We start from the raw sequence: 26,054 nt of genomic DNA, 5'->3' as shown, positions 1-26,054 counted from the left end.
AGGAGAAAGGAAAAGAAAATGATAGACTGAGAAGCAGACAAAAGTCTTTAGAGGTTGATAATGAGAACGTATTTCGACAAGAGCTGTCTGAGTAACAATGATGGAAATATGAATACAAATCTACATTTGAATTAAAACCCTTACGTCAAAAGTAGTCATGAAAAAAGATGGTTGAATGAAATATTAATGATTGTGAGTCTCAATGCTTGTGTCCTTCACTTCCATCTGACAATAATGAAAATGGATATGCATTTTGATACATCTCCATTGATTGTATCTGTAGTAAAGCGAAATAGCAAGCCTAATAGTAACATTAAAGATATTAGCATCATGTCAAAGACGTTTAATAGGACATACATGGTTTGAAGATAAACATAATTTTTAAAAATTCATTATTTGAATCTGTTCATTATTTGGATCTGTTCCTTTAGTGAGTTTACGGTAGTGTATATTCTTCTTGTTAAATAATGCTCAAAATCATCTTTGTACGAAAAATGTCAAAATAGCCAATTTCAAAAAAACATGTAAAGTTTGGTAAGGCTAAAATGTACCGTAAACTTTTAGTTTCCTGTTGGAGCAATGAAAACAGACAAGGTTCTGAGATGACAGGCTGACGTTAGCCACAGAGCTACCAAGCCTGCCAAACAAATGGGAACATGAAGAGACACATAGAAATATTTAGAGACACGGATCATCAAAGGGCTAATGGTAGAAATCTACTATAATACTGGTGAGTCGTCGGCCTATTATAAAATTAAGTTTGGAACAAATCCAAAAAACACACTTGTGTTGTTTGTATAAATATCATTAAAATAAAAAACAAAAAACTGACAGAATACGATTACGTTTGGCTCTTGATTTGATCATTTGAATATTTAAACCAAAATGAAATATATGCTCCACCCACTACATCTTATCAACTTATACTGCAAACACACTGTAGCCCCCCCCTCCCCCCTCCCCCATCTCACACACACACACACACACACACACACACACACACACACACACACACACACACACACACACACACACACACATACAGTACACACCCTCAGCCTTGCCTCACTGATGGTCAAAGGTGGCCAAATATCACTGAAGAGTTGCTTGAACGCTTGGATAGTTTCACTTTCCTCTCCGTTGCAACTTGTTCCAGACAGAATGGCGTTGACTCACCGCAACATCAACACAATGTTAATCCTGTAATTTCAAAGCATATAACTGACCTCACAACTACTGTTATTACATAAACACAAGACAGGACCTGAATGTGCAAAAAAAGCACAAAAGCAGATGGATTTACTGTATGTGTCATGTATCTATAACAGTTTGGTTATAACATGTCCAGACATGGACAAACATATTCTCACATATTTACATTCTGGCTTTGACAAACAGCAGTCTGTAAACCGCACAACTCAAAAATCTGTAGCCAGTGAATATTTGGCAACAGTGTTTGCTTAAAAATGACTCAATAGTTATACAAGCAGTTATTTAATTTCCTGTTGACTGACAAATTGATTTCAATTCTGATTAACTGCTCCAGTCACCTCCAGACCATGTTGTTACAGCAGCAACTTGGTAATCGCTTTCAGGCAAATCTAAACCCAACACCGCAGGCTTCACATGATAAACAGTTATTACTGTATTTTGTCAAACACAATGAGACATAATTATAGTGTGTTCACTGTCAAAACCCTTAACAAATCAAGCACATGCGTAAGTTGTAAGAGATTTATAGTCATCAAGCTCTAATTGGGCCATGGTAAAACAGAAGAATGTGTTCAATGTCCTTCTTTAAAAAAGTCTTCAATTAAATATAATTCATTTGGGATAAAAAAACAAACAGTCTGTGTCCTGATTTTACTGCCAGAGTCTGCGGCTGCACAGCAGAGGTGTAAAAAAGACAGAAAAGTTGCAGGTCTTGCTTTATTGGCTGTGAAGATGATGACAAATACAAAATTAGTTCAACTGCCTTGAGTTGTAAATATTGGGATCTGGCTGGAACATGTATTTATTTTGGATGTGAGCGAAATAAGGACACACTTAAAAACACAGATTTGCAGTAACATTTTCTCCCATTTGAACTGCTGATACAACAGCTACAATTCTGACAAAACAACCAAGGTTGACTTGTCACTCGCCGTTTCATAATTTTTCAGACTGGGTGACATCAGTAATAATAACACTGTTAATCTTCTCTTCTTGTTTTCTCAAAGGTTCCATAGAGGCATCAGTATTACATTTAAGAACAGTATTAAACATCTAGTCTTAAACTTAGTTGATCTGTATTCATGTTCTTACTAAATGCACACACCAATGAACTTTTACCCCACATGGTAAAACACAGTGCAGTACGCACGCCGTCTGACTTTCACATTCATCTCAGAGCTAAACACCCGTTGAGAGACGTCCTTAAATCACAACAGTGTGTCGAGACATTGACCTTAACAGAGGCAGGTGACATCAAGGTGGGTCCGCGCCGTGAGAATGAGGTGGGTGTTATCACCAGGTTTGTTTTATGGGTTGGTCCGCTGTAAAGTAGGTCATCAATGTCAAACTCTCAGAACACCTTGAAGTGTGTGTGTGAGCTGCTTTTTGGTTACCTGAGCAGTGGAGCCACGGGCGATGTGTGTGTTATATATATGCATTCGTAGCAACGGCAACAGAGGTTAATGTTTTACTATAAGGATGTCTCATAACTGTAGTGGTGGCAATTATATCTTAAGTAAATTTAAAATCTAGGTGTATAAAGAAAATAGAATGGATACAGATAAAGAAGGCAGCACCAATTATTTGACTTGACTTTGAAACTATTTTCCAATTTTTTTTTCAGACAAGCTTCCACAACAAGGTACCGGTAGTTAGTCGATGTGATCGAAAACCAATTATTGCTCAGTTGTCTGGTTTTTTTTTGGGGGGGGGGGGGGGGGGGGTTGGCCATATTGTCTTAAAACTAAACTTGATTCCCTCTCTGAAGTTACTGCCATTGGGACAAAATGAAAAAAAGAAGCAAAAAGGTTATGGAGCAAAAGTTTGAGCGTGGGTTGGAGGAGCAGAGCGCCAAACCTCAATGACTGCTGACAGGCACAGCTCAGTCTCAGAGGGGAAGGAGTAGGAGGCAGTGAGGGGAGAGAAAGGGGGAACAAAGGGGGCGGAGGGATACGACAGGAAATGAGGCACCGGGGAATTTTGCCAAATCCAGCAGCACTGAAGGCTCGACATGACTGAGGCTCAAACACGTTTTGGCTCTTTAAAACACAGAGTCTAAATACGTTCTGTAAGCCTCCACACCTGAGCAGACAACTGTTCATTTGTTTGATCTATGATCAGCCGATTACACACATGACCTACGTGTAACTGACTGTACATGCATTCAATATCAACACTTCACAAGGGTTTTCCCACAATGGTAACTAACCAGATCCCGATTCTTGTGAACAATAGCCTGTTAGAAACCTCCAATCTGTGGACTATCACAACATTAGTCAGAAGAACAGCCTTATAGACAATTGTAGACTACTTCTGTCTGAGTGATATTTATCCTAGAGCCCTGGGAATTAATGAATAATAATACACAAATCTTAATTTAAATTTGGTGACCAGTAAATAGTCTGTAACACTACTAGCCTTACCGCAAAATGACATGAAACACTGCAGACATTTAGAGTCATTTAGGGCACTAAATAACTACCGGGAACCCGTGGAAACTTCACAAAAAATAATATCAGACTTCATACCAAACATATGAAAACAAATGCATTGGTATTATAAACCAAGCGCACCCAACATAGCCAAAAATCGGGTGACATAACAACTTTGTGTTGGATTGCTCTGGGGGGGCATTGCGAAGCCGTAGATGAATGCTAGCAGGCTAATGGGAGAAAGAAAGCTAATTGTGAGATTGGGAAAGGAGCTAACATTAAAGGAAAAGGCACCTGTTAAGAGAGCAAGGAGAAAAGATAGTAGATAGTAGATAGAAAAGATAGTAGATAGTAGATAGTTCCGTTGGCTGACTACATGAACAGAACTCTATGTAGTTACTTTAAGACCATTTTTGTCCGATGCCTGAGGAGCATTTTGTATACTAGATCGATTGTCCCATTCCAAACGTAAACCATAGCTGACAGACTGTTGGTGCTATCCAGCTAGCTTCACTCAGAATCCGTTGCAGTTTTCTGTGTCGTTCCTTCTGTTTGGACTTTCTGCTCAAAAACATGAAAATGTTTAGAACAGCTATGACACTCTAAAATTATGCTAACAGGGAAGTCCATGTAGTTATTTCTTCTAACATAGCTGATGCCTTACGTCATATTGTTCACGTGATTGCTTCTGGCAGATGTGCCGTGATTGGTTGGGCGCCGTGATTGGTTGGTTGATTGACAGGTAGTGGGTGGAGTTTGCGACAGCGTGACAGCATGAGACTTTCAAGTGAGCTTATTCAAATATATAGGTGGGGATTCTTTTAGTAATAAACACACTAAGTTTGTTTTTCCATCAGGTTTTTACATTATTTTGCCTGTTGTGTGTAAAGCTGCACTTAAGAACATGTCTTTGTACTTATACAAACATTAGTGAACCTGCTTTGCTGTGATTCTCTGGAAACTCTTGCTCATAGCTTTCTGTGTTTTTCTAATGTGGTTCTTAAAAAATAGTTAGTTTATTTGTTTCCCCAGAAAACCTCTCATTTATTTCTTAAAATTACTACATGTCTAGCTATCCCTCTGCTCTGGGATATAACAACCGTGTTGTTAAAACAATCAACCAGTGATCCAAGTTAAGTAGATAAGTCAAAACATGTACAAATCCATTCAGAATACTACCTCTCAAGTCTAAGAATATCAGTGAGTAATAGATGTTTTGGCCTAAACCAGCTGTTTTTAATCGTGCAGTCACAGCGAAACTATGTATGGCAGCTCCACCTGCTGCAACAGGGCACAGTGTTCTGGCCATGAGACCGACCAGGTATGATTTCTGTCTGATAAATCTGTTAGCGTACGACCTTTAAGAAAACAAAAGACCAAGGAGCACACTGAACCAGTAAAACACAGTGACACACTCTCAGGCAAGCAGTGGCAACAACCACAGAACACCAGGAAAAACATATCCAGATGTTCTCATAGATCACCCCCTCACACACAAGCACACACTTGTGGGCCACACATGGGATACATATTACAAAGGGTTGTTCTCCAACTTCTCATTTCTCCCGTTTCCTTCTCATGTGCTCGTTTACACCCTTATACAGCTACATTTGAGTGGACTTTGACAGAATGTGCTTCCATAAGACTATAACATTAACATTAGTCATCACAACTACACGCGTGACCCTGCTTTGGTGGTGGTGTGTCAGGAGACTTCATCTGAGGAAGGGATCCTTCAGCTGGAATCACTATAGTGTAAGTGAACGTTACAGGATGCCCACTTAAGTATTCATCTGTTATTGTGACACTGACAACAACTAATACAAATACCGTAAGGGTACAGCATTCACTTTGCATAATCTTTCAATTGGTCAACAGCTGTTTCAATTTTTTTTGCCTGGTACCCATCTGATACTAAAAACAATCTGGACTCATTCAGTGTAGAGACTATAAACTATACACTGGCTATAAACTGATCAAAAGATTGCAAACAAAACATACTTATCAATTACTTCCTTGATTAATTGTTTGGATTATATTGGCAAGATAACTGTGAAAATGACCGTTACATCCTCTCAAATGCCAACAATTCTACTAAATTCAAAATGTGAAGATGTTTGATTAACAAAAAACAGCAAACGCTTAAATCCTCACAGCAAAGACGTAACAAAAGAATTACAGCTGATGGATGACTCAAATACTTAATACCATTATTGTTATTTTACATCAATCACCTCCTTTATTAGATGGCTTATCACATCAGCTTTACAGCTGAGCCTCACACTCATACTAAATTTAGACTCTAACATAAACCATAATGTTCAAACAATCCTTTAAATGGCCAGCCTGAAGTGAGGACTGGCCAAAACGCAGAAAAGTCTATGTTTGAAACTACAGTTTGTCACCTCAAAAAAGAAAAAAACATGAGGGCACCCTAACACACACGCACACACACACACACACACACACACACACACACACACACACACACCAAGACATGCAATTATTGAACCCACTCTTTGTGGCCCTCCTCTCCTCTAGTAGAGCTCCTGGCAGGCCGTCTGGTTGAGGCCCAGAGTAAAGGGAGCTGTTTTCTCTGGCATGAGGACACACTTGTGTGTGTGTGTGTGTGTGTGTGTGTGTGTGTGTGTGTGTGTGTGTGTGTGTGTGTGTGTGTGTGTGTGTGTGTGTGTGTGTGTGTGTCTGTGTGTGTCCTTGGGCCCCAGACAGGAAGGAAGAGAGTGGGCCCGGCAGCACAGGTCCAGAATTCCGGTTTTGTTTTTCTTATTTTTCCATCAGTGCTGAGTTGGGTCTTAAAGAAACAGTGATTAATATTTTCCCCACTTGATGACGCCACAATGTTCTAATAGGACTCACTCTGATGCATTAGTTCAGGATGTATACTTCACCTGAATGTTAGAGAAGTCAAATGAATGACTAATTCTTCTGTGGATTGAGAAAACAGCGTTTAACAGTATCATCAATGCTTCTAAAAATACAAAATACTGATCAGGCATAAAAGGCCAGGTTCCATAAACTATTTGGACTGTGAAACATTAGGATTTTGAACACGAGCAGGGCAGGTATATTTTGCTCTCACCCCATTTTTGTGATAAATCAACCAAAATCTGGCAAAAGACTGAGAATATACAATATCACCTCAAACAATAAATAATCTTAAAGGCTGCCAGGGACAATAAAGACAAAAAAGTCATGATTTCACTGCTAACTGCTCAGCCTCTGTGAACCAATCAGAATGAGAAACAGCCTCTTAAAAGAAATGGGTGACATCATGGATTTGGCAGTGGACATGAAAACAAACTCTCTTTCACTCGACACACAAACAAAGCTCAGTGTTGTGAAGGAGCAACCAGAATCAATTTATAGACTCATTTTTAAGCATCAGAGATACAACAAAAGCAGCAAACATTTATTAAAAGGACGAAAATAAAATAGAAACGTGCAAAGAGCTGCAGTTGTAAATATATGATTTCACTTCTTTAATTTTTAAATAAAAGGAGAAAAACTTGTGTAATTTGTCATGAAATCTAGTCTTTATTGAAAAGAAAGTAAATACTACTCCTTTGAAAAATGCATTCAATTTCTCTATAGGTGGTAGTGAAAACTGATGTGATACGACTTGATTATATTAAAATCTGCATAAGCCACTGTGTGGAAGTTTTCATGTCAGCTAACATGATGTTTTGTAGTGGAATTATCAACTACAGCTGTGAGCTTTTCATTAACAATGGTTATAACATCCGCTTTTATGATGACACTGAAGCACAAACAATTTTGTAATCAGTAATGTCTTGGTCATCACCTCTTATTATCTGCATAATAAAGTGCTACAAATAGCAACGTGATTTATCAAACCATCTCCTGCATTGATGGTAGCAAGACAGCGAAGGTGTGACTTTATGACAGAACATTTATTAACAGTATTTGAACAACAATGGAGTTCAGGTAAATATCAGGCTTTAGCTACACACCGTACTGGTGACATCAATCTGTTGAGATTTTTTTGTATGTTTTCACAGAATATGATGATCACAAAAATATACAAAATATATGTGTTACCACACTTATTCTAAAAAACAGTTCAAACAGCTCAAAACTAGACTAGTGTTTCTTCATGTAAGACACTAGGAAGGCAAAGACGTTTTGTGTGTCGACAGCAATCTGCAATTAGTTCAGATTCAGCTTGATAACCAAAGGTTCCTGCCTTCAGAACTTTTCTTAGTTTTAAATATGACTAAGTTCTCACACCAGAGTGCAGCTCAAACAGTGACTGTCGTCTGAACATTTTGGTCATATGAAATGAGAAAAAAAAAACATTTTATTGACGTCATTTTGCAGAAATGTGCACACATACAGAGATGAAACAACCACACATGCGGTGCATAGGCAATTACCAAAGACTCTTTCATGTGTCCAAACTTCTGCAGACAACACACACACTGACACACGCACGCACGCACGCACGCACACCTGCAAACAGCAGTGACTAGCAGCAGGTCCTTCGTCAGCAGAAAACCCACTGCGCTCTCAGCATTGCAGAAGAATAACTTCTTATATTCGACTCCTTCACTTTTAACATCTCTTTGTTAAATAACCACAACATCAGAGCTTAGAATCATTACGTATTTGAACTGCAGTCAGGGAGCTGATTAACTATTGGCTAGAGCTATAGAGCGCTGTCTGTGCCTTACATGTGTCGCTGTTGTCATTGTGACCCCATTTCCCTCCGTACAACCTCCCTCTGAGGCCGCCATTGTTAGGCCTCTTCTCCTCTCTGGAGATGCAGGCCAATCTCCATCTGGTTCTCCAAACACTCTTTGAGCTTGTCCTCCGTGAGCGTTAGCCTCTGCTCCAAGATGGAAACCGTCTGGATGGAGGCAGTGAGCAGCAAGGAGCGAGACAAAGAAGGCAAGAAGACGAGAGGAAAGGAAGGAAATAGGAGAGAAAGAACATGTTAGAGGACTGTACAGCTTCAGCCTGACAGTAATGACTGTATAATGGCTGTGTTTATGTGTGTAAAAGAGGCAGTTTGTGTGTGTCTGAAGCAGATGTTGGGAGTGAAAAACAATCCTGCTGATTATTGTACAGGGATCTGCTGCCTGAGATGAAAACGCCAGTGTTTCTGTGTCTGGCACGCACTCTCTCTTGTTCTCCCCCTTACACAGTTGCATAAACACACTTATGCACACACAGAATGGAGGAACATTGCTATCTGAAACAGGATGGGCATGTGTGGGTAGTGAGATCACAGTGTGACATACTTTTCCTCACAGCATCCTCCAAACAGTGACAGTATTTGTTGTATATCTGTGCTCGTACATATGAGCTTTGTGCTATGTAAGACTGTTAATCAGAGGAGCCTCCAGGTGTAATTTTGAGGATTGTCGCCATCTGAATGAACAGATTGCTAAAATTGGGTCTGGCTGTCCTATCTTCTCCTGTATCTGAGCTTCAGCAGCAACATTACTGCAGTAATTGAATCATCTAAAACAAAGAAAGACAATTAGATGATTCATATCTGGACAGAAAAAAAAAAATGCCTCGAGGCCTCTTAACAAAAAGCAGAAGAGCTGAGCATGTTACATTCAGTTTCAGGTCAGTTCTAGTTTTGAGTCTTAAAACATTATACTGGCATGTTGTTTCTGTGAAGTTTTTAAGAAGACAAACACAGGAAATAATAAACACAGTTCAAGATCTAGATTAAAACCGGTTGTGGTTGCAAATGATTAATTTCAAGGGAACTTTATTTCCTACATTTGTAATAGTGTGTTTTATTTGTAAATATCTATAATAGTTGGTCTGTTTGCATTCCTCCATTTCTTTTTATGCACAATATATTTATCGCTCTACAGAATGTAAACCACTTTAAATGTCCTCTTTGTTTAAAAGTAATTTCCAGATGAAAATATGGCTCCCAAGTGTTGAATAGTATCTCCTTGACTTTCTGATGTGGTAACAAGAATATGCAGGGCAAGACGTTGAAACATTTATGTAAATGTTATTGAAGAAGGATGAGAGGAAGGTATGAATCTTGAGTATAGAAACAGTAAAGTTGTGACTGTTTCCTCTTACATACATTAAGACAGATAGATAGATATAGATAATCTATCTATCTTATTTATCCCAAACAGGGAAATTTAAATTTAGCAATTTAACAATTTAACATTGCTTATCTAGTGTTGCTACGTGACAAAAATAATTCTGAAGATTTTTTTACTGAACAAAGTGAAGGAAAAGTCTATCCACATATTAACCTCATATTATAAAATCTTTTAAAAATCTACTGGACTGTTTCATGAAAAACTAAAGTGGTTTAGTGTGTGTGTGTGTGTGTGTGTGTGTGTGTGTGTGTGTGTGTGTGTGTGTGTGTGTGTGTGTGTGTGTCCAAATTGTATGCACACACAGTATATGTGTACACGGTCTTTCATACACCAGGGGGGACAAAAAAGAGGGACGAAAGATTTTTATTCCCTCTGTCTCTGCCCGGCTCAATTCTCCAGATCAATACTACCATGTTTATCTTACCAACCTGATATAGTGACCCTGTCCTCAGCCCAGCCAGCCATTAGTGTTTGTGTCTGTGACACTGCATGTGTCCCCAGGCAGGGGCAACATTATATGGGCATATAGTTTTCTTCTAGAGTGGAAACCAAATCTTTATGCTCCTAAAAATAGAGGGAGCTGTTTTTCTTTTCTCTCGAGAACACATTATACTCTCCATCGCCCTGAGCCGTACTGGCCTCTGTTACAAAGTCTCATAGCTTTGGTATGACCTGCACTACAACAACCTGAAAGTCAAAGAAAGACACACCAGTGCCAGTGATAGGTGGAGAAGTCTGTTCTCTCCTTTAAATATTGCTAACAGATGTGTTATAGAATGTGATGCTGTAACAAAGAAAAGATGATTCAGCTTACAAGATTGGTGTCTGTGAGTAGATAGTTACTATGGAAATCGTAAAAAAAACAAAAACAAAAACAACCAGGAATTTTGCAAATAAGGCAGTGAATTATTATAAACTGCAGGTGTTAAGAAGCAGCTCTGTTTAAGTCCATAACCAGATTGTGTGGGCAGGAAGCTAACACTAAATGTGCTGGAGATAATATTTGCCAGTGAATGTGCTATAAGCTTAATGAGCAGGTTTTCAGTCATCAATTTTTTGTTAACTGAAAAACTGACTTAATCAGTAGCAATTCTCGAGTTAGACGTTTTGGGGCGTCAGCCCCCAGAGGTAGCACAGAAGTTTGTGCATGAGGATTTTTTTTTTTTTCCCATGACTGCATGGGTTAGGCTAAAAATACACAAAGTAAAGAATTGTGCTGACAATATTCTGGCTCATAAAACATAACCAGTTTTATAATTTCATTCTCATGATTTGTGTAGCAATGTAGACGTTTTGAGAAAGCTCAGGCCAATCTCAAAGCTCTTATGATCAGTTAACCCCAGGGCAGGGGCCCGGCTCCGGTCCATGGGTGAATTGGTACTGGGCCGCAAAGAAAGAATATATAACTTACATTATCCATCCATTTTCTGCTGCTGTATCCGCTGTGGCGGGTCATTGTTTCTGTTCAATTTATCTGATTCTGAACAATACCGTATTGGCCCAAATATAAGACAGTGTTTTTTGCATTGAAATGAGACTGAAAAAGTGAGGGTCGTCTTACATTCGGGGTCTAGACATTATACCCATTCACAACGCTAGATGGCGCCAGATATCTTTAAAGCGAATACTGAACTTAATTCCCCAGGCAAAAGCGAACCCCTGTGACGAAGAGGAAAATGAGAATAGCGTTAAGAGAGAAAAGAGAAGAAAATAAGAGAAGAGATAACAGAAAATGGAGAAACGTAGCGGCAATCTGGAGAAAAGTGGGTCGGTTCTTGGATGGTAGCAAGGTTGGTGCCACTCACCATTCATTTACAAATATGATTGCACTTTAGTTCACATATTTAAATGTTCAGATATTAAGATGTGATACAGTTTTTGAATGAGGCAAAACACCATGCTTTTTCTCTCGAATATATTGTTATAATCATTTGTTTCAGATGTACTGTAATTATTTTCTGTATAAAAATTAAACTTGGTGTTCAAAAAGTCTTTTTTCAAACTTGAGTCTTAAAAAAGAGGGGTTCGTCTTATAATCAGGGTCGTCTTATATTCGGGCAAATACGGTATTTATTTTTGGAGAAATTACCAGCTTCTCTCGTCCACACTCTTGTCACTCTTGAACTAAAATGCTTGCCTCGGTCACATGACTACCTCCGTGAAGGGACCGCTCCGGTCAGTAACACACACACACCCACACACTGTATACAGTGTGTATATATATATATATATATATATATATATATATATATATATATATATATATATATATATATATACATACTGTATACAGTGCGCCCTCCCGCATTCACGCATCAACGCTCGCGACTCCATCTCATCGTGGATAATTGGTTGGCGGTCACGTGATACTGTATGCGCATTCTATTGGCTGACGAGATCAAGAAGTGCGCTCGTTCTGTGAGTCTCGGAATGAGCGCACTTCGGCAAGTGATTTAAACAGTCTATAAGAGTGTGGGAAAAGGTAATAAACAGAAGGTGGTTTAATATCAGTATGGGGAGGGTCATAAACGTTTGAATTACCTTAAATAATAAGATAAATAGTTTGTCGCTCTATCACAAAATTTGTTAATCGCATGTGGTACCTGAAACACATGAACCCCGAGGAACGAGGACACACTGTATATACATACAGTGTGCCCCCTATATATATACACACACATATATATATATACATATACACACATATATATACACACATATATACATATACACACACATATATATACTGTGTGTATATATATATATATATATATATATATATATATATATATATACAGTATATATATTGGCCAGTCTACCGTATTTGTTCAGAGTTAAAGACACATTTTGAAAAGTTGTTTTTTTCCAAAAACCTTGTCCATACATAAATTGTGCCATGTTTCTACAGTACAAATCTAGAAAAGGTGCACTCAAATTTCATACACTCAACAAAAACATAAACGCAACACTTTTGTTTTTGCTCCCATTTTTCATGAGATGGACTTCTCATGAAGATCTGTAATTCATTCCAGATACACAATATTACCATTTCTCTCAATCACTGTTCACAAATCTGTCTAAATGTGTGATAAGTGAGCACTTCTGCTTTGCTGAGATAATCCATCCCAGCTCACAGGTGTGCCACTTCAATATGCTGATCTGACATCATGATTAGTGCACAGGTGTACCTTATACTTCCCACAATAAAAGGCCACCCTGAAATGTGCAGGGTTTTTTTTTTTTTGCTTTATTGGGGGTCTGGGGACTCAGAACCAGTCAGTATCTGGTGTGACCACCATTTGCCTCATGCAGTGCAAAACATCTTCCTTGCATAGAGTTTATCAGATTGTCAATTGTGGCCTGTGGAATGTTGGTCCACTCCTCTTCAATGGCTGTGCAAAGTTGCTGGATATTAGTGGGAACTGGTACAAGCTGTTGTATACGCCGGTCAAGCACATCCCAAACATGCTCAATGGGTGACATGTCCGGTGGGTATGCTTGCCATGCAAGAACTGGAACATTTTCAGCTTCCAAGAATTGTATACAGATCCTTGCAACATGGGGCCGTGCATTATCTTGCTGAAACATGAGGTGATGTTCATGGATGTATGGCACAATAATGGGCCTCAGGATCTCATCACGGTATCTATGTGCATTCAAAATGCCATCAATAAAATGCACCTGTGTTCTTCGTCCATAACAGATATCTGCCCATACCATAACCCCACCACCACCATGGGCCACTCAATCCACAACATTGACATCAGCAAAGCGCTCACCCACACAATGCCACACACGCTGTCTGCCATCTGCCCTGGACAATGTAAACCGAGATTCATCCGTGAAGAGAACACCTCTCCAACGTGCCAGACGCCATCGAATGTGAGGATTTGCCCACTCAAGTCTGTTACAGCGACGATCTGGAGTCAGGTTAAGACCCCGATGAGGACAACGAGCATGCAGTCGAGCTTCCCTGAGACGGTTTCTGACAGTTTGTGCAGAAATTGTTTGGTTATGCAAACCAATTGTTGCAGCAGCTATGTGAGTGGCTGGTGTCAGATGATCTGGGAGGTGAACCTGCTGGATGTGGAGGTCCTGGGCTGGTGTGGTTACACGTGGTCTGCGGTTGTGAGGCTGGTTGGACATACTGCCATATTCTCTGAAACGCCCTTCAAGACGGCTTATGGTGGAGAAATGAACATTCAATGCACGAGTAACAGATCTGGTTGACATTCCTGCTGTCAGCATGCCAATTGCACGCTCCCTCAATGCTTGTGGCATCTGTTGCATTTTGCTATGAGACAAAACTGCACATTTCAGAGTGGCCTTTTATTGTGGGCAGTCTAAGGTACACCTGTGCACTAATCATGTCAGATCAGCATCTTGATGTGGCACAACTGAGAGGTGGAACAATGTTTGAGAGAAATGGTAACATTGTGTATCTGTGCCGAGTTCGAATGTTCTCCCCGTGTTCGCGTGGGTTCTCTCCGGGTTCTCCGGCTTCCTCCCACCTCCAAAAATACAGTGGCGGTACATGAAACTGAATGAATGAATGGAATGAATTATAGATCTTTAAGTCCATCTCATGAAAAATGGGAGCAAAAACAAGTGTTGCGTTTATATTTTTGTTGAGTGTATATTAATGCCTTGCCTGTTCTTGAAATGTTTTCCCGCACCTGAAATGTGTCACTACCATAACACAACACACTGCAATAAAAACAATTATATTAATTTGTTAAAATTAATATAATATTCAGAGGGTGTCCATATACCCTCTGAAGAATATTTTTAGAAATTTACTATGAAGTATTTTGCAAATTAAATCACACAAATTTCAAAGTTTATTTTCCAAGACTCATCCTAATTTGAATGCAATTTTTTTTGTAAAATGAATTACAATATCCTTAAAAAATGAGTTAATAAGTTATTACATGGAATGCACATTTAAGCAATAGCTATCATCTCCCCTCTTATGTATTTGAATAAGCTCATTTGAAAACCCCACTGTCACGCTTTAACTCCACTCTTTACCTGTCAATCAAGCGCCCTACCAATCACAGCGCATCTGCCAGGAGGATTCACAAGAACAATATGGCGTGAGGCATCGACCAGTGAGGCTTTTTGTTGCAGTTACGCCTTTCGTCCACACGGCAATGCAGATATCCGGTATGAAAACGCTGGCCAAAGTGAAGTTTTTTTGAAAACGCCGGGTCTGCGTTGTCGTGTGGACGCTGTAACCGAAACTTTTTCTATCCGGGGGACGTCTCCCTGTGACGAAAACCGCTGTAACATTAGTATGTATGACCTGTGTCATGTACACACAGAATGGACGGAGTTAAAACCGGCTATTTTCTGACGTTTAACAGCTCCACATCAAAGACACGTTGATAAACATGCTTGACATTTGGATAGCTGTTTCTTTCTTTGTGAGTCATAAAGTTTATATATTTATTTTTTTATCCATTCATTAATTCACGGTCCTTGCCGACGCCAGTTCTGGGTCAGATCGGGATGCGCTGCCTGCTGGTGGGAGAACTCTGATGGGTGCGCTTGGTTCATAATACCAATACATTTGCTTTCATATATTTGGTATAAAGTCTGATATTATTGTTTTATCATGGAATTTCCGGGTTTCCGCTGGTATATACTGTATATACATATAATATACATATACACAAGCACACAAGGCACATACAAACATCAAATTACATTTTTACAAAGGACACAGTGAGACAAGATTAAATGTTACATTTTCTCTGGCCAGCAGTCAAAAAAAGGATTGTTTTACAGTTGAAACTGACGAAAATTTGGCCTTGTAGTGGGTAGTACCCACAGTCCAAAACATGTAGTACTGGTGGATGTAATTGCAGTAAATGAGAATGGTTCATTGTCTTTCAATGTGTTGGTCCAGTGGTGAGTCAGAGATTCATCTAAAGTCCATAACATTAAATTCAGTTACAGAATAATTTTGATCTTCTCTGAGGACAAGTGTTTAAGGCAGTATGTGAATATATTCCTTTCCCTTTACAGCTGCTTAAAAAGCTAACTTGTGGTGAATTACAGAAAAAAGATTTAACAGTATCTTAATTTTTATCATGTCATGTAGGTCACATACACAAAAGAGTGATTTTAGTGTAACATACTGTTGAAGAAAGAGAGAGAGAGAGAGAGAGAGAGAGAGAGAGAGAGAGAGAGAGAGAGAGAGAGAGAGAGAGAGAGAGAGAGAGAGAGAGAGAGAGAGAGAGAGAGAGAGATACTCCAGGATTCTTCAGAATTATTAGCGAAATTGTGAAAGAAGTTGTACGTGAGTGCTCTGCAGGCTCAGTATGAGAGGACAAGTGAGTGTAATGAATTATAAGACAGAGAGAAGAAACTGAAAGGGCTATGGGGGTTGAGAATTGAAGAGCGAGGGAAAAGCAGCTAACACAGCAAACTTGTTTTGGAAGCTTCATCGAATGTTGAATAATTCATCTTCTTCACTTTCGATCTCAACTATTAGAGTTACAAAGAGCAGTAATAATGAAAAATGAAGGTGAGAAAAAGACTTCAAAAAAGGAGCTGGAATTTAGTTTGTCAGCCTAATTTCTACAGGATGGTGAGGCAGTCATTAAACAGCTATATAGAAAAGATCTGTGCAAAAATGAGAAGAGGAGTGGCAACATTATTACTACACAACCCTTTATGAGCAGATTATGTCGAAACACTGGCCCAAAAATGTGCCTGGAATACAGGCTGCATTAACACATCATATATGTAATGTCTGTACTATCAGTATATAAGTGTACAGCACTACCAAATATTTGACTCCATATTAAACAAATGTGCTATTTGTTTTGACTGAGTTGTCTTTGTTCCGTAGCCCTGTTTGGGCTACACATAATCCACACCACTATAGCTCTTCAAAATTCTAATGGTTAGAATAAATTGACAGCATGACAGATGTAGAGGTTGTCTGAACTACACCATGTTGATTTTTATACTCATCAAAAAGCTATGAGAAAACACAAGTTGAGATGTAGTTCACTGTTTGTCTGCGGTAACATCTATATAATTCAAAGAACATCTTGAAACGAACCATAGGTTTAACCTCTACACTGCTCCGCTATGTGCCTCTTTCAACTTATAATATCATGCACTTTAACCTTACAATGTTCTTTTCTGCATGTGTTGAGATCTTGCTGCTTTGCTTCATACAGGGCTGCCTCCCATAGATCAGTGTATTACTGTGAGTCCATTAGCATGACAGTGAAGAGTGTCACACGTGAGTCAACCAAACAGACAAATTACTCATAAAAAGCCTTTCCATGCTGCTATAAATGGAAAAAAGATCTCAACTCGACAGGGTAACTTTCAGTAAAAGCTGTCACGATGACACTTCTTTTAAATATACAGTATAATGCTTTGTGTTTTTTTGTTTTCCTTTCTGTTTTTTTATGTGATTCTTTAGTTTTATAGGTTTTAAAGTAGCCATTAACACAGATCTGAAATATATTCTTTGATAACACAGTAAAAAAAAAATTCCACAAATAGAAGTTACAAGCTGTGTAAGCTTTACATACTATACCCTTATACTGTTTGAACTATCGACACTGTAAGTTCCTGCGAAGTCAATAGAAAAACACTTTCAATACCTGCCTTAATATGGTTACACATACTGTAAGTAAACATAAAAGTATTAAATTGAGCACCAGACATGCTGGGAAACTTTACATCTGAATGAACTGCCTCCAGTGTTTCCACCACTGAACAATTAAAGCCAAGCAAGTGAGCTGAAGAATAAAATAAGATGCAGACGATCCATATGGTATCAGGGTTGGGGTACAGCGGACTCAAAAGGAAAAGACCTCTCCTTTGGGAGGGGGCGTGGTCAGTGTCTGGCCAGTGTTAAACACTCCCACATGGTGTACGGCCATTTCAAAGAAGAAGGAAGCAAGATGTGAGAGAGAAACTGATGAGTGTCCATGCAGCTCTTCACATTTACGTCTACAAAAAGTGAGTAAGGCAGAGGACTGCCAGTGTTCGCATGAATGATGTTCTCCTCAGGACACACACACACACACACACACACACACACACACACACACACACACACACACACAGACAGACACAGACAGACAGACAGACAGACAGACAGACAGACAGACAGACAGACAGACAGACACACACACACACACACACACACACACACCTTTTTGTTCAACTATGTTGCTTCTTCTTACTTTTCCTGGGTCTCTTTTTAAACCATTCATCCCTTTCTTTAGTTTAACCCTAACTATAAATACATTATAAATCTTTTTATGTATGTACATTGGGTCAGGAATGCTGCTTTGGTATCAACTAACATCACTGTTGATTATTTTGCTCTCAAATGTTTAGTATGTCCTGGATAATAAGGGTTTAAATAAACCAAGTCTTTCTAAAACCTATAATTTGGCCAGGTTTGAGCATGTGAAAGTCTTCAGCCAGTTATTGAAGTAAAAACTGCCAAAAAAATCACTCAAGTGATCTCGAACCTATGAAGAGAGGTCATCTTGAACAGGTGGTCTTCTTACAAAGAAAAGTAGATTCAACAATGAGGCAGTTTTCAAATTGCAGTGCTTATTGTCACTTCAATATACAGACCTGAGGCCTGTACCATAAAGCTGGATTAACCTGGCTGGGCTTCCTCTTACTTATCTGGCTTCACTTACCGAGACATCCGCCCTCCGGATTTTCGGTACCATAAATCCGGCTATCAACTCACTAATTCAATCCAGGCATGTCCACTCTAGATCTGTGCGCGCTCACATAAAAAGGGCGGAGTTTGCTGCATGCGACCAATCGCAAACATGCAACAAACCGGCCCGAGCCGCATATTTCACAACGGAGGAGCAAACAATAATAATTAATAAATACGAGCAATACAAATCAATAATCCAGGCAAAAAGCAACACAGTTGCAGCTGCCAAACGGCGCAAGGATCGCTGGCACAAAATCGCCGACTGTGTCAATGCGGAAGTTAGTTCCATTATAATATTACTTCCCCATAGAGGTAAAATCGGGCTTAAAAACTCCAGCCCGACCCGACCCGAATCCGACGGTATTAAAGGCCGACCCGAACCAAGCCCGACAATACTAAAGGCCATCCCGGCCCGACCCGAACCGAGCCCGAAGGTACTAAAGGCCATCCCGGCCCGACCCGAACCGAGCCCGACGGTATTAAAGCTCAACCCGAACCGAGCCCGACGGTACTAAAGGCCAACCCGGCCCGACCCGAACCGAGCCCGACGGTATTAAAGCCCGACCCGACCCGGCTCGAAAGTAGTTGTCGACTTTTTGAGCCCGACCCGACCCGAATTTCGTGTTGGGTCGGGCCCGAACTTGGGCTCGGGCATAAGAGCTTACCTCTACTTCCCCACCATGACTGCACTTGTATATCTGACTACAGTAACATTTGTGTGTTCCATAAATGTATGTGTGTACAACATTTTTCGTTATGGCATGTGATTGTAGCCCCCGCGAGACTTTATGAATAGCTCTACATACTGTGTTCTTCCCGAGGTTTTCGGCATCGCCAACAGGATACATAAAAGTACCTATGAATGAATGAATGAATCAATCCATGATTTACTTAAACAAATAATTGATTAATGGCATTTTATCTGTGGCTTGCTTGTAACCCATCCAACGAGGGATTTAAAAACATCATAATAATTACGAACATTGCTAAGAAATATATTAACTGTGGCAAAAAACCTCAGTGCAATGCACTGTGTGCGGACTGTCAGCGCGTGGTTGCGGTGTGTTACATTACTGATGTAAGGCTCCAGCAGCTGACAGATGTAATGTAACCCCTCTCCCCAAAACCTGTACCTTTCGTACAGTGATTGTTTAGGCAATTTGAACGGATTACAGCGATCTCTAAATATTCTTTCGCGCCTGAGCGCTCTTCGCACAAGCTGTGCACCAAGATCCATCGGGTTCTCATAAAACAGACGGCCCATTTTCCAAGAGAACTGATTGGTCAGTAGGCGGGACTCTTATACCCGCTGAGCTCTGATTGGTCAGTAGGTGGGGCTGTTATACCTACTGAGCTCTTATCCTGAACTTATCCTACTCCGGAGCAGGTTAGGTGTTCAGCATAGGTTACCGCGACAACGTAGCCCGATAGAAAGTCAGCCACCTTTATGGTACCGAATAGCCAGGGTTAAGCCTGAAGTTATCTCGCTAAGCCGTAATCCAGCTTTATGGTACAGGCCTCTGATCAAAATGTAGGACCAGCTGAAAAATGGCAAGAATTCACATTTTGCAATGTTGGATCTTAACAACGTTCTAGGTAGTGCTTCAAAATGCGGAAAGAAGAAATGGGAGTGAGACAAAACAAATTGAGTAAACAATTTATTATAAACAACCATCAAATTGAAACAGGCTGTTCATCAGCTGATCAAAAGTTTAAGACCACGGCCTTTAAAAGCCCAATAAAGATCCTATCCTTCCTGGTCACTCCTAAAGAGAACCTCAGCATCTTCATCTCTGCTACCTCCAGCTCTGTCTCCTGTCTTTTCCTCAGTGACACTGTCTCTAGACCAAACAACATCGCTGGTCTCGCCACAGTTTTGTTCACCTTTCCTTTCATTTTAGCTGAAACTCTTCTATCACACATCACACTTGACACTTTACTCCAACCATTCCATCCTGCCTGTACACACTTCTTCACCACTTTTCCACACTCTCCATTGCTCTGGCCTGTTGACCCTAAGTACTTAAAATCCTCCACCTTGTTGATCTCTTCTCCCTGTAACCTCACTCTTCCACTCAAGTCCCTCTAGTTCACACACATGTACTCTGTCTTACTCCGGCTAACCTTCATTCCTCTCCTTTCCAAGACAAACCTCCACCTCTCTAGCTTCTCCTCCACCTGTTCCCTGCTCTCACTGCAGATCACAATGTCATCTGCAAACATCATGGTCCATGGAGATTCCTGTCTGACCTCGTCTGTCAGCCTGTCCATCACCATAGCGAACAAGAAGGGGCTCAGAGCTGATCCTTGATGCAGTCCCACCTCTACCTTCAACTCCTCTGTCACATCTACAGCACACCTGTAGGTGTGACAGAGGCTGGTGGCTAACGCTAGGATGGGCTGATGTTTAGAGGCAACATCCACCAAAGCGATTGGCACAATTGAATTTTGGGATGTGAAGAATTCTTCAAGTCATTGAATGATTTCAAGTGAATGGAGCAATGGTTTAGTGGTTAGGACTCAGTCTGGAACGTCATCTTGGACAGAGGGTCAACTTTCTTGATCTTTTCTAATTTTAGCTGTATATCCTTGGCCAAACTTGTACAGATTAAAGATTAAACCCACTTTATTGTCCACACGTGGGGAAATTATCTTCACACTCTTCACACTTTCTTTCTATGTGGTTACATGTTTTGGTTAGTCATACACACATGGTTTTTTGAATACAGGCCCCAGGACACAACACACTAGGGGCCTGTAGGCATGCAATTAGTAACACATCACATATGAAACTGTAAGGGGAGGCAGAGTGACGGGTGGCGCATGGAGGTCGCGCCCCAAACGAGCAGCTTGTAGTGGGAACGGCGCCTTGCTCAAGGCCGCCTCGGCAGTGGCTGGGAGGTGAGCTGACACCTCCCACTGTCAGCTCACACTCCACTCATGGCGGAAGCGGGAATCGATCCACCGATAGCCGGGCGAGCCATCTTCAAGACATCTGCTCTACCGCTGAGCCACTGCCGCCCCATGAGAGTATACCAAAAATTCTTGCTAGATTCCGCAAAATTCTTATTTCTCGTTGTCAATAAGTGATCACAACTGTTGCCAAACGAACATCAAATCAAAGTTTAGCCATTTAAGTTTGACTAATCTAATCTAATGATGTAATATAATCTATTATGTCATCAATGTAGCCGCAAGAGGACAGAAGCCAGTGTCTTATTGTGTCGGTCCCAATCCTGGATAAATACAGGGGGTGTCAGGAACGGCATCTGACATAAAACTTTTGCCAAATCAAACATGCAAATCAAATCTATGACTTCGATACCGGATCAGTCGACGCACGGTATAACGACTACCATTGGTGCTGTTCACCTACAGCGTGCCAGTGAAAAACGGACTACTGTTGGTCGAAGAACTAGAGGAGGAAAGTGTGTTTGTAGGAAGAGAGAGAAGAGGAACGCCAAAAGTATAGGACTGAGAGTAGGGACATTGAATGTTGGAACTATGACAGGAAAAGGTAGAGAGTTGGTTGATATGATGCAGAGGAGGACAGTAGACATACTGTGTGACCAGGTGGAAAGGTAGCAAGACTAGAAGTTTAGGAGCAGGGTTCAAGCTGTTCTATCACGATGTAGATAGGAAGAGAAATTGAGTATGAGTTATCTTGAAGGAGGAGTTTGCTAGGAATGTCCTGTAGGTAACAAGAGTGTCAGATTGAGTGATGAGTCTGAAGCTAGAAATCGAAAGTGTGATGTTCATTGTTGTTAGTGGGTATGCTCCACAGGTAGGATGTGAGCTGAAGGAGGAGAAATTCTGGTTGGGACTTTGATGAAGTGATGCAGACTATACCTAGAAGTAAGAGAATTGTAATTGGTGCAGACTTCAATGGACACGTTGGTGCAGGAAACAGAGGTGATGAGGAGGTGATGGGCAGGTTTGGTATCCAGGAGAGGAAGACAGAAGGACAGATGGTGGTTGACTTTGCGTAAAAAAGATGGAAATTGCTATAGTGAATACTTTCTTCCAGAAGAGGCAGGAACATAGAGTGATCTATAAGAATGGAGGTAGGAGCACACAGGTAGACAGTATAATCTGATGGAGATCAGTGACTGCAACGTAGTGGTAGGCGAGAGTGTAGCCAAACAGAATAGGATAGTGGTGTGTAGGATGACTCTGGTGGTGAGGAAGATGAAGAGGACAAAGGCACAGCAGAGGACGAAATGGTGGAAGCTGAAAAGGGAAGAGTGTTGCAGGACTTTAAGGAAAGGGTTAAGACAGACTTTGGGTGGTCAGGAGGTGTTTCCAGATGGCTGGACAACTACAGCTAATGTGATCAGGGAGACAGGTAGGAGAGTACTCGGTGTGTCATCTGGAAGGAAAGTAGATAAGGAGACTTAGTGGTGGAATGAGGAGGTACAGAAGTGTATACAGAGAAAGAGGTTAGCCAAGAAGAAGTGGGGCACTGAGAGGACGGAGGAGAGTACAGGACAGGAGTACGGGAGATGCAGCGTAAGGCGAAAGTAGAGGTAGCAAAGGCCAAACAAGGGGCTTATGACAACTTGTATGCTAGGTTGGACAGTAAGGAGGGAGAAACTGATCTATACAGATTGGCGAGACAGAGAGACAGAGATTGGAAGGAGATGCAGCAGTTAGGGTGATTAAGGATATGGATGGAAGTGTATTGACACAGGCCAGTAGTGTGATGGGAAGATGGAAAGAGTACTTTGAAGAGTTGATAAATGTGGAAAATAAGAGAGAACAAAGACTAGAAGAGGTGACTGCTGTGGACCAGGAAGTGGATTAGTCAGGATGAAGTGAGGTGGGCATTGAAGAGGATGAAGAGTGGAAAGGCAGTCAGTCCTGATGATATACCTGTAGAGGTTTGGAAGTGTCTAGGAGAGGTGGGAGTAGAGTTTCTGACTGGGTTGTTCAACAGGATCTTAGATAGTGAGAAGATGCCTGAGGAATGGAGAAGTGTGCTGACGAGCCAATGAAGTTATGGGAAAGAGTAGTTGAAGCTAGACCAAGGGCAGAAGTGGGCATTTGTGCGCAGCAGTATGGTTTCTTGCCAAAAAGGAGTACTACAGATGCAGTAATTGCTTTGAGGATGTTGATAGAGAAGTACAGAGAAGGCCAGATGGAGCTGCATTGTGTTTTTGTAGATCTGGAGAAAACTTATGACACGATGCCCAGAGAGGAACTGTGATATTGTATGAGAAAGACTGGAGTGGCAGAGAAGTATGTTAGAGCGGTGCAGGACATGTATGAGGACTTTAAGACTGGTTTAGGTGTTCTGTAGGTTTGACAAAGGAATTCAAGGTTGAGGTTGGACTGCATCAGGGATCAGCTCTGAGCCCCTTCTTGTTTGCTACGGTGATGGTCAGGCTGACATGATGTTTGCAGATGACAATGTAATCTGTAGTGAAAGCAGGGAACAGGTGGAGGAAAAGCTAGAGAGTTGGAGGTTTGTCCTGGAAAGGAGAGGAATGACGGTTTGCCGCATTAAGACAGAGTACATGTGTGTGAATGAGAGAAACCCAAGTGGAAGAGTGAGGTTACAGGGAAAAGAGATCAAGAAGGTGGAGGATTTTAAGTACTTGGGGTCAACATTCCAGAGCAATGGAGAGAGCGGAAAAGAGGTGAAGAAGCATGTACAGGCAGGATGGAATGGGTGGTCAAAAGTGTCAGGTGTGATGTGTGATAGAAGAGTTTCAGCAAAATTGAAAGGAAAGGTGTGCAAAACTGTGGCAAGACCAGCCATGTTGTTTGGTCTAGAGACAGTGTCACTGAGGAAAAGACAGGAGACAAAGCTGGAAGTAGCAGAGATGAAGATGCTGAGGTTCTCTCTGGGAGTGACCAGGATAGATAGGATCAGGAATAAGTACATCAGAGGGACAGCACATGTTAGAGGTTTTGGAGATAAAGTCAAAGAGGCCAGACTGAGATGGTTTGGACATGTCCAGAGGAGACATAGTGAATATATTGAGTTTTGAACTGCCAGGCAGGAGGCCTAGAGGAAGACCAAAGAGGAGGTTTATGGATGTAGTGAAAGAGGACATGAAGGTAGTTGGATTGAGAGAAGAGAATGCAGAAGACAGGGTTAGATGGAGGAAAACTAATTCTCTGTGGCGACCCCTTAAGGATAAAGCCGAAAGGAAATAATAAATAATAAATGAATAAACAATATTTCTGTATCCAAAAATCTACCAAGTTAACTGGTTTTGCAGAATGTTTCTGCAAGTACAATTGTCAAAATCATAGTTTGTGAATCTTTTCCTGTGACAAATCAATGAACATGAAAAGGTATGTATCAGAGCAATTTAATGTTACTTTTAGCTGATACTAGGTTGTATATGTATGTACATGCAAATACATGTGAAAAGTGCAAGTGAGAAGGTCATTTCATACAAAATATAACTGCAGTTTTATTGACTTTCCCTTTTCTTTTTTCTTCCTCTTGAATAGAAGTGCAGCATTTTCAAATCAGTCATCGCTTAACTCACTGGAAGATTTAGCATTTTAGCTGCCAATGTAACAGAGAATGTGAGGAATGACATCTGCTTCTGACCTCCAAATCTGTGTGAAGTCAGTGCATCAGTTTAATGCATTTCCAAGCAGCTCAGATGCGATTGTTGTTTTTTTAATACTTAGGTGTTGTTGATGTCATGTATGGCCTGCAGCTTCAAAAGCAAAGAATGTGTTTGTTCTGACTTCAGTGTGTGTGGGCAGCATAGCCAAAGTACATGCTGTTTGTAATCAAAGATTAACACATTCTGCTCACCTGAGTGAGAATATCCAGCTGACCTATGATGTGTTCCAGTGTGCCAGCTAAATCAGGAGGGAGGCCCGCATCTGACGGCTGTGTCTGAACCTGGGTCTGCTGGTGGGTGGAGGAGATGGAGCTGGGGTGTCTGTTGGTGTGGGAATGAGTCGCTTTGCTGTGGCTACCACTGCGCCCCCTGCACTGTGTGTTGGCAGCAGTGTGGTCCCGTCCATTCAACCGTTCAGATGATTCAGTAACCTTCATGAAGAAGCGAGGAGAGAGCAGTTACATGGTGCTACATATACACGACATATACACGACATATACACGACAAGACACAAGAGGCCCCTGTTTGAAGAGGGCCATTATTAATACACTGTATTGTGCAGTGCACATTACAGAGATACTGAAATCCTGTGATTCATCATCACAGACTGCACTATTCATTCTACATTAAAATGTATATATATATATATATATATATATATATATATATATATATATATATATATTAGTACAAAACAAAGAAATGTGTTTTGGAAGATGCTGTCTAAAAATTTAAATTAAAAAAAATGAAATGCCAAATAAATTATAAAATTTACAAATCCAAAGACATACGTTCTGTCAAATTATTATGTTTCCAAATTTGTTGTAACAATAACAATATGAGTAAAAGGATCATAAGCAAAAATAAAAACTTTTAATTAAAAAACAGTAATGACTAATTTTATTTTTTTATTAAGCTACACAGGCTCAAAAGAGGGAGTTATCTCTATTTGTATTTAAATACAAATCTTTCTCACACA

The 26,054-nt window shown here is 40.5% G+C and overlaps 1 protein-coding gene across 1 annotated transcript in view; it reads right to left on the bottom strand.

Annotated features, from left to right (window-relative positions):
- Positions 1–7,555: 7,555 nt before the first annotated feature.
- Positions 7,556–26,054, bottom strand: part of poc1a (POC1 centriolar protein A) — a 43,753-nt gene continuing 25,254 nt past the window's right edge. Inside the window, exons 10-11 of the mRNA XM_068315247.1 lie at positions 25,267–25,506; positions 7,556–8,532 (exon numbers count right to left, since the gene is read on the bottom strand). Of these exons, the coding sequence (XP_068171348.1) occupies positions 8,422–8,532; positions 25,267–25,506 (351 nt within the window). The 3' untranslated portion in view covers positions 7,556–8,421. The remainder of the gene's footprint in view (positions 8,533–25,266; positions 25,507–26,054) is intronic.

This window comes from Antennarius striatus, chromosome 5 (assembly GCF_040054535.1).
Source record: "Antennarius striatus isolate MH-2024 chromosome 5, ASM4005453v1, whole genome shotgun sequence".
NCBI classification, from domain to species: Eukaryota; Metazoa; Chordata; class Actinopteri; order Lophiiformes; family Antennariidae; genus Antennarius; species Antennarius striatus.
This window is presented reverse-complemented; position numbering and strand designations above follow the sequence as displayed.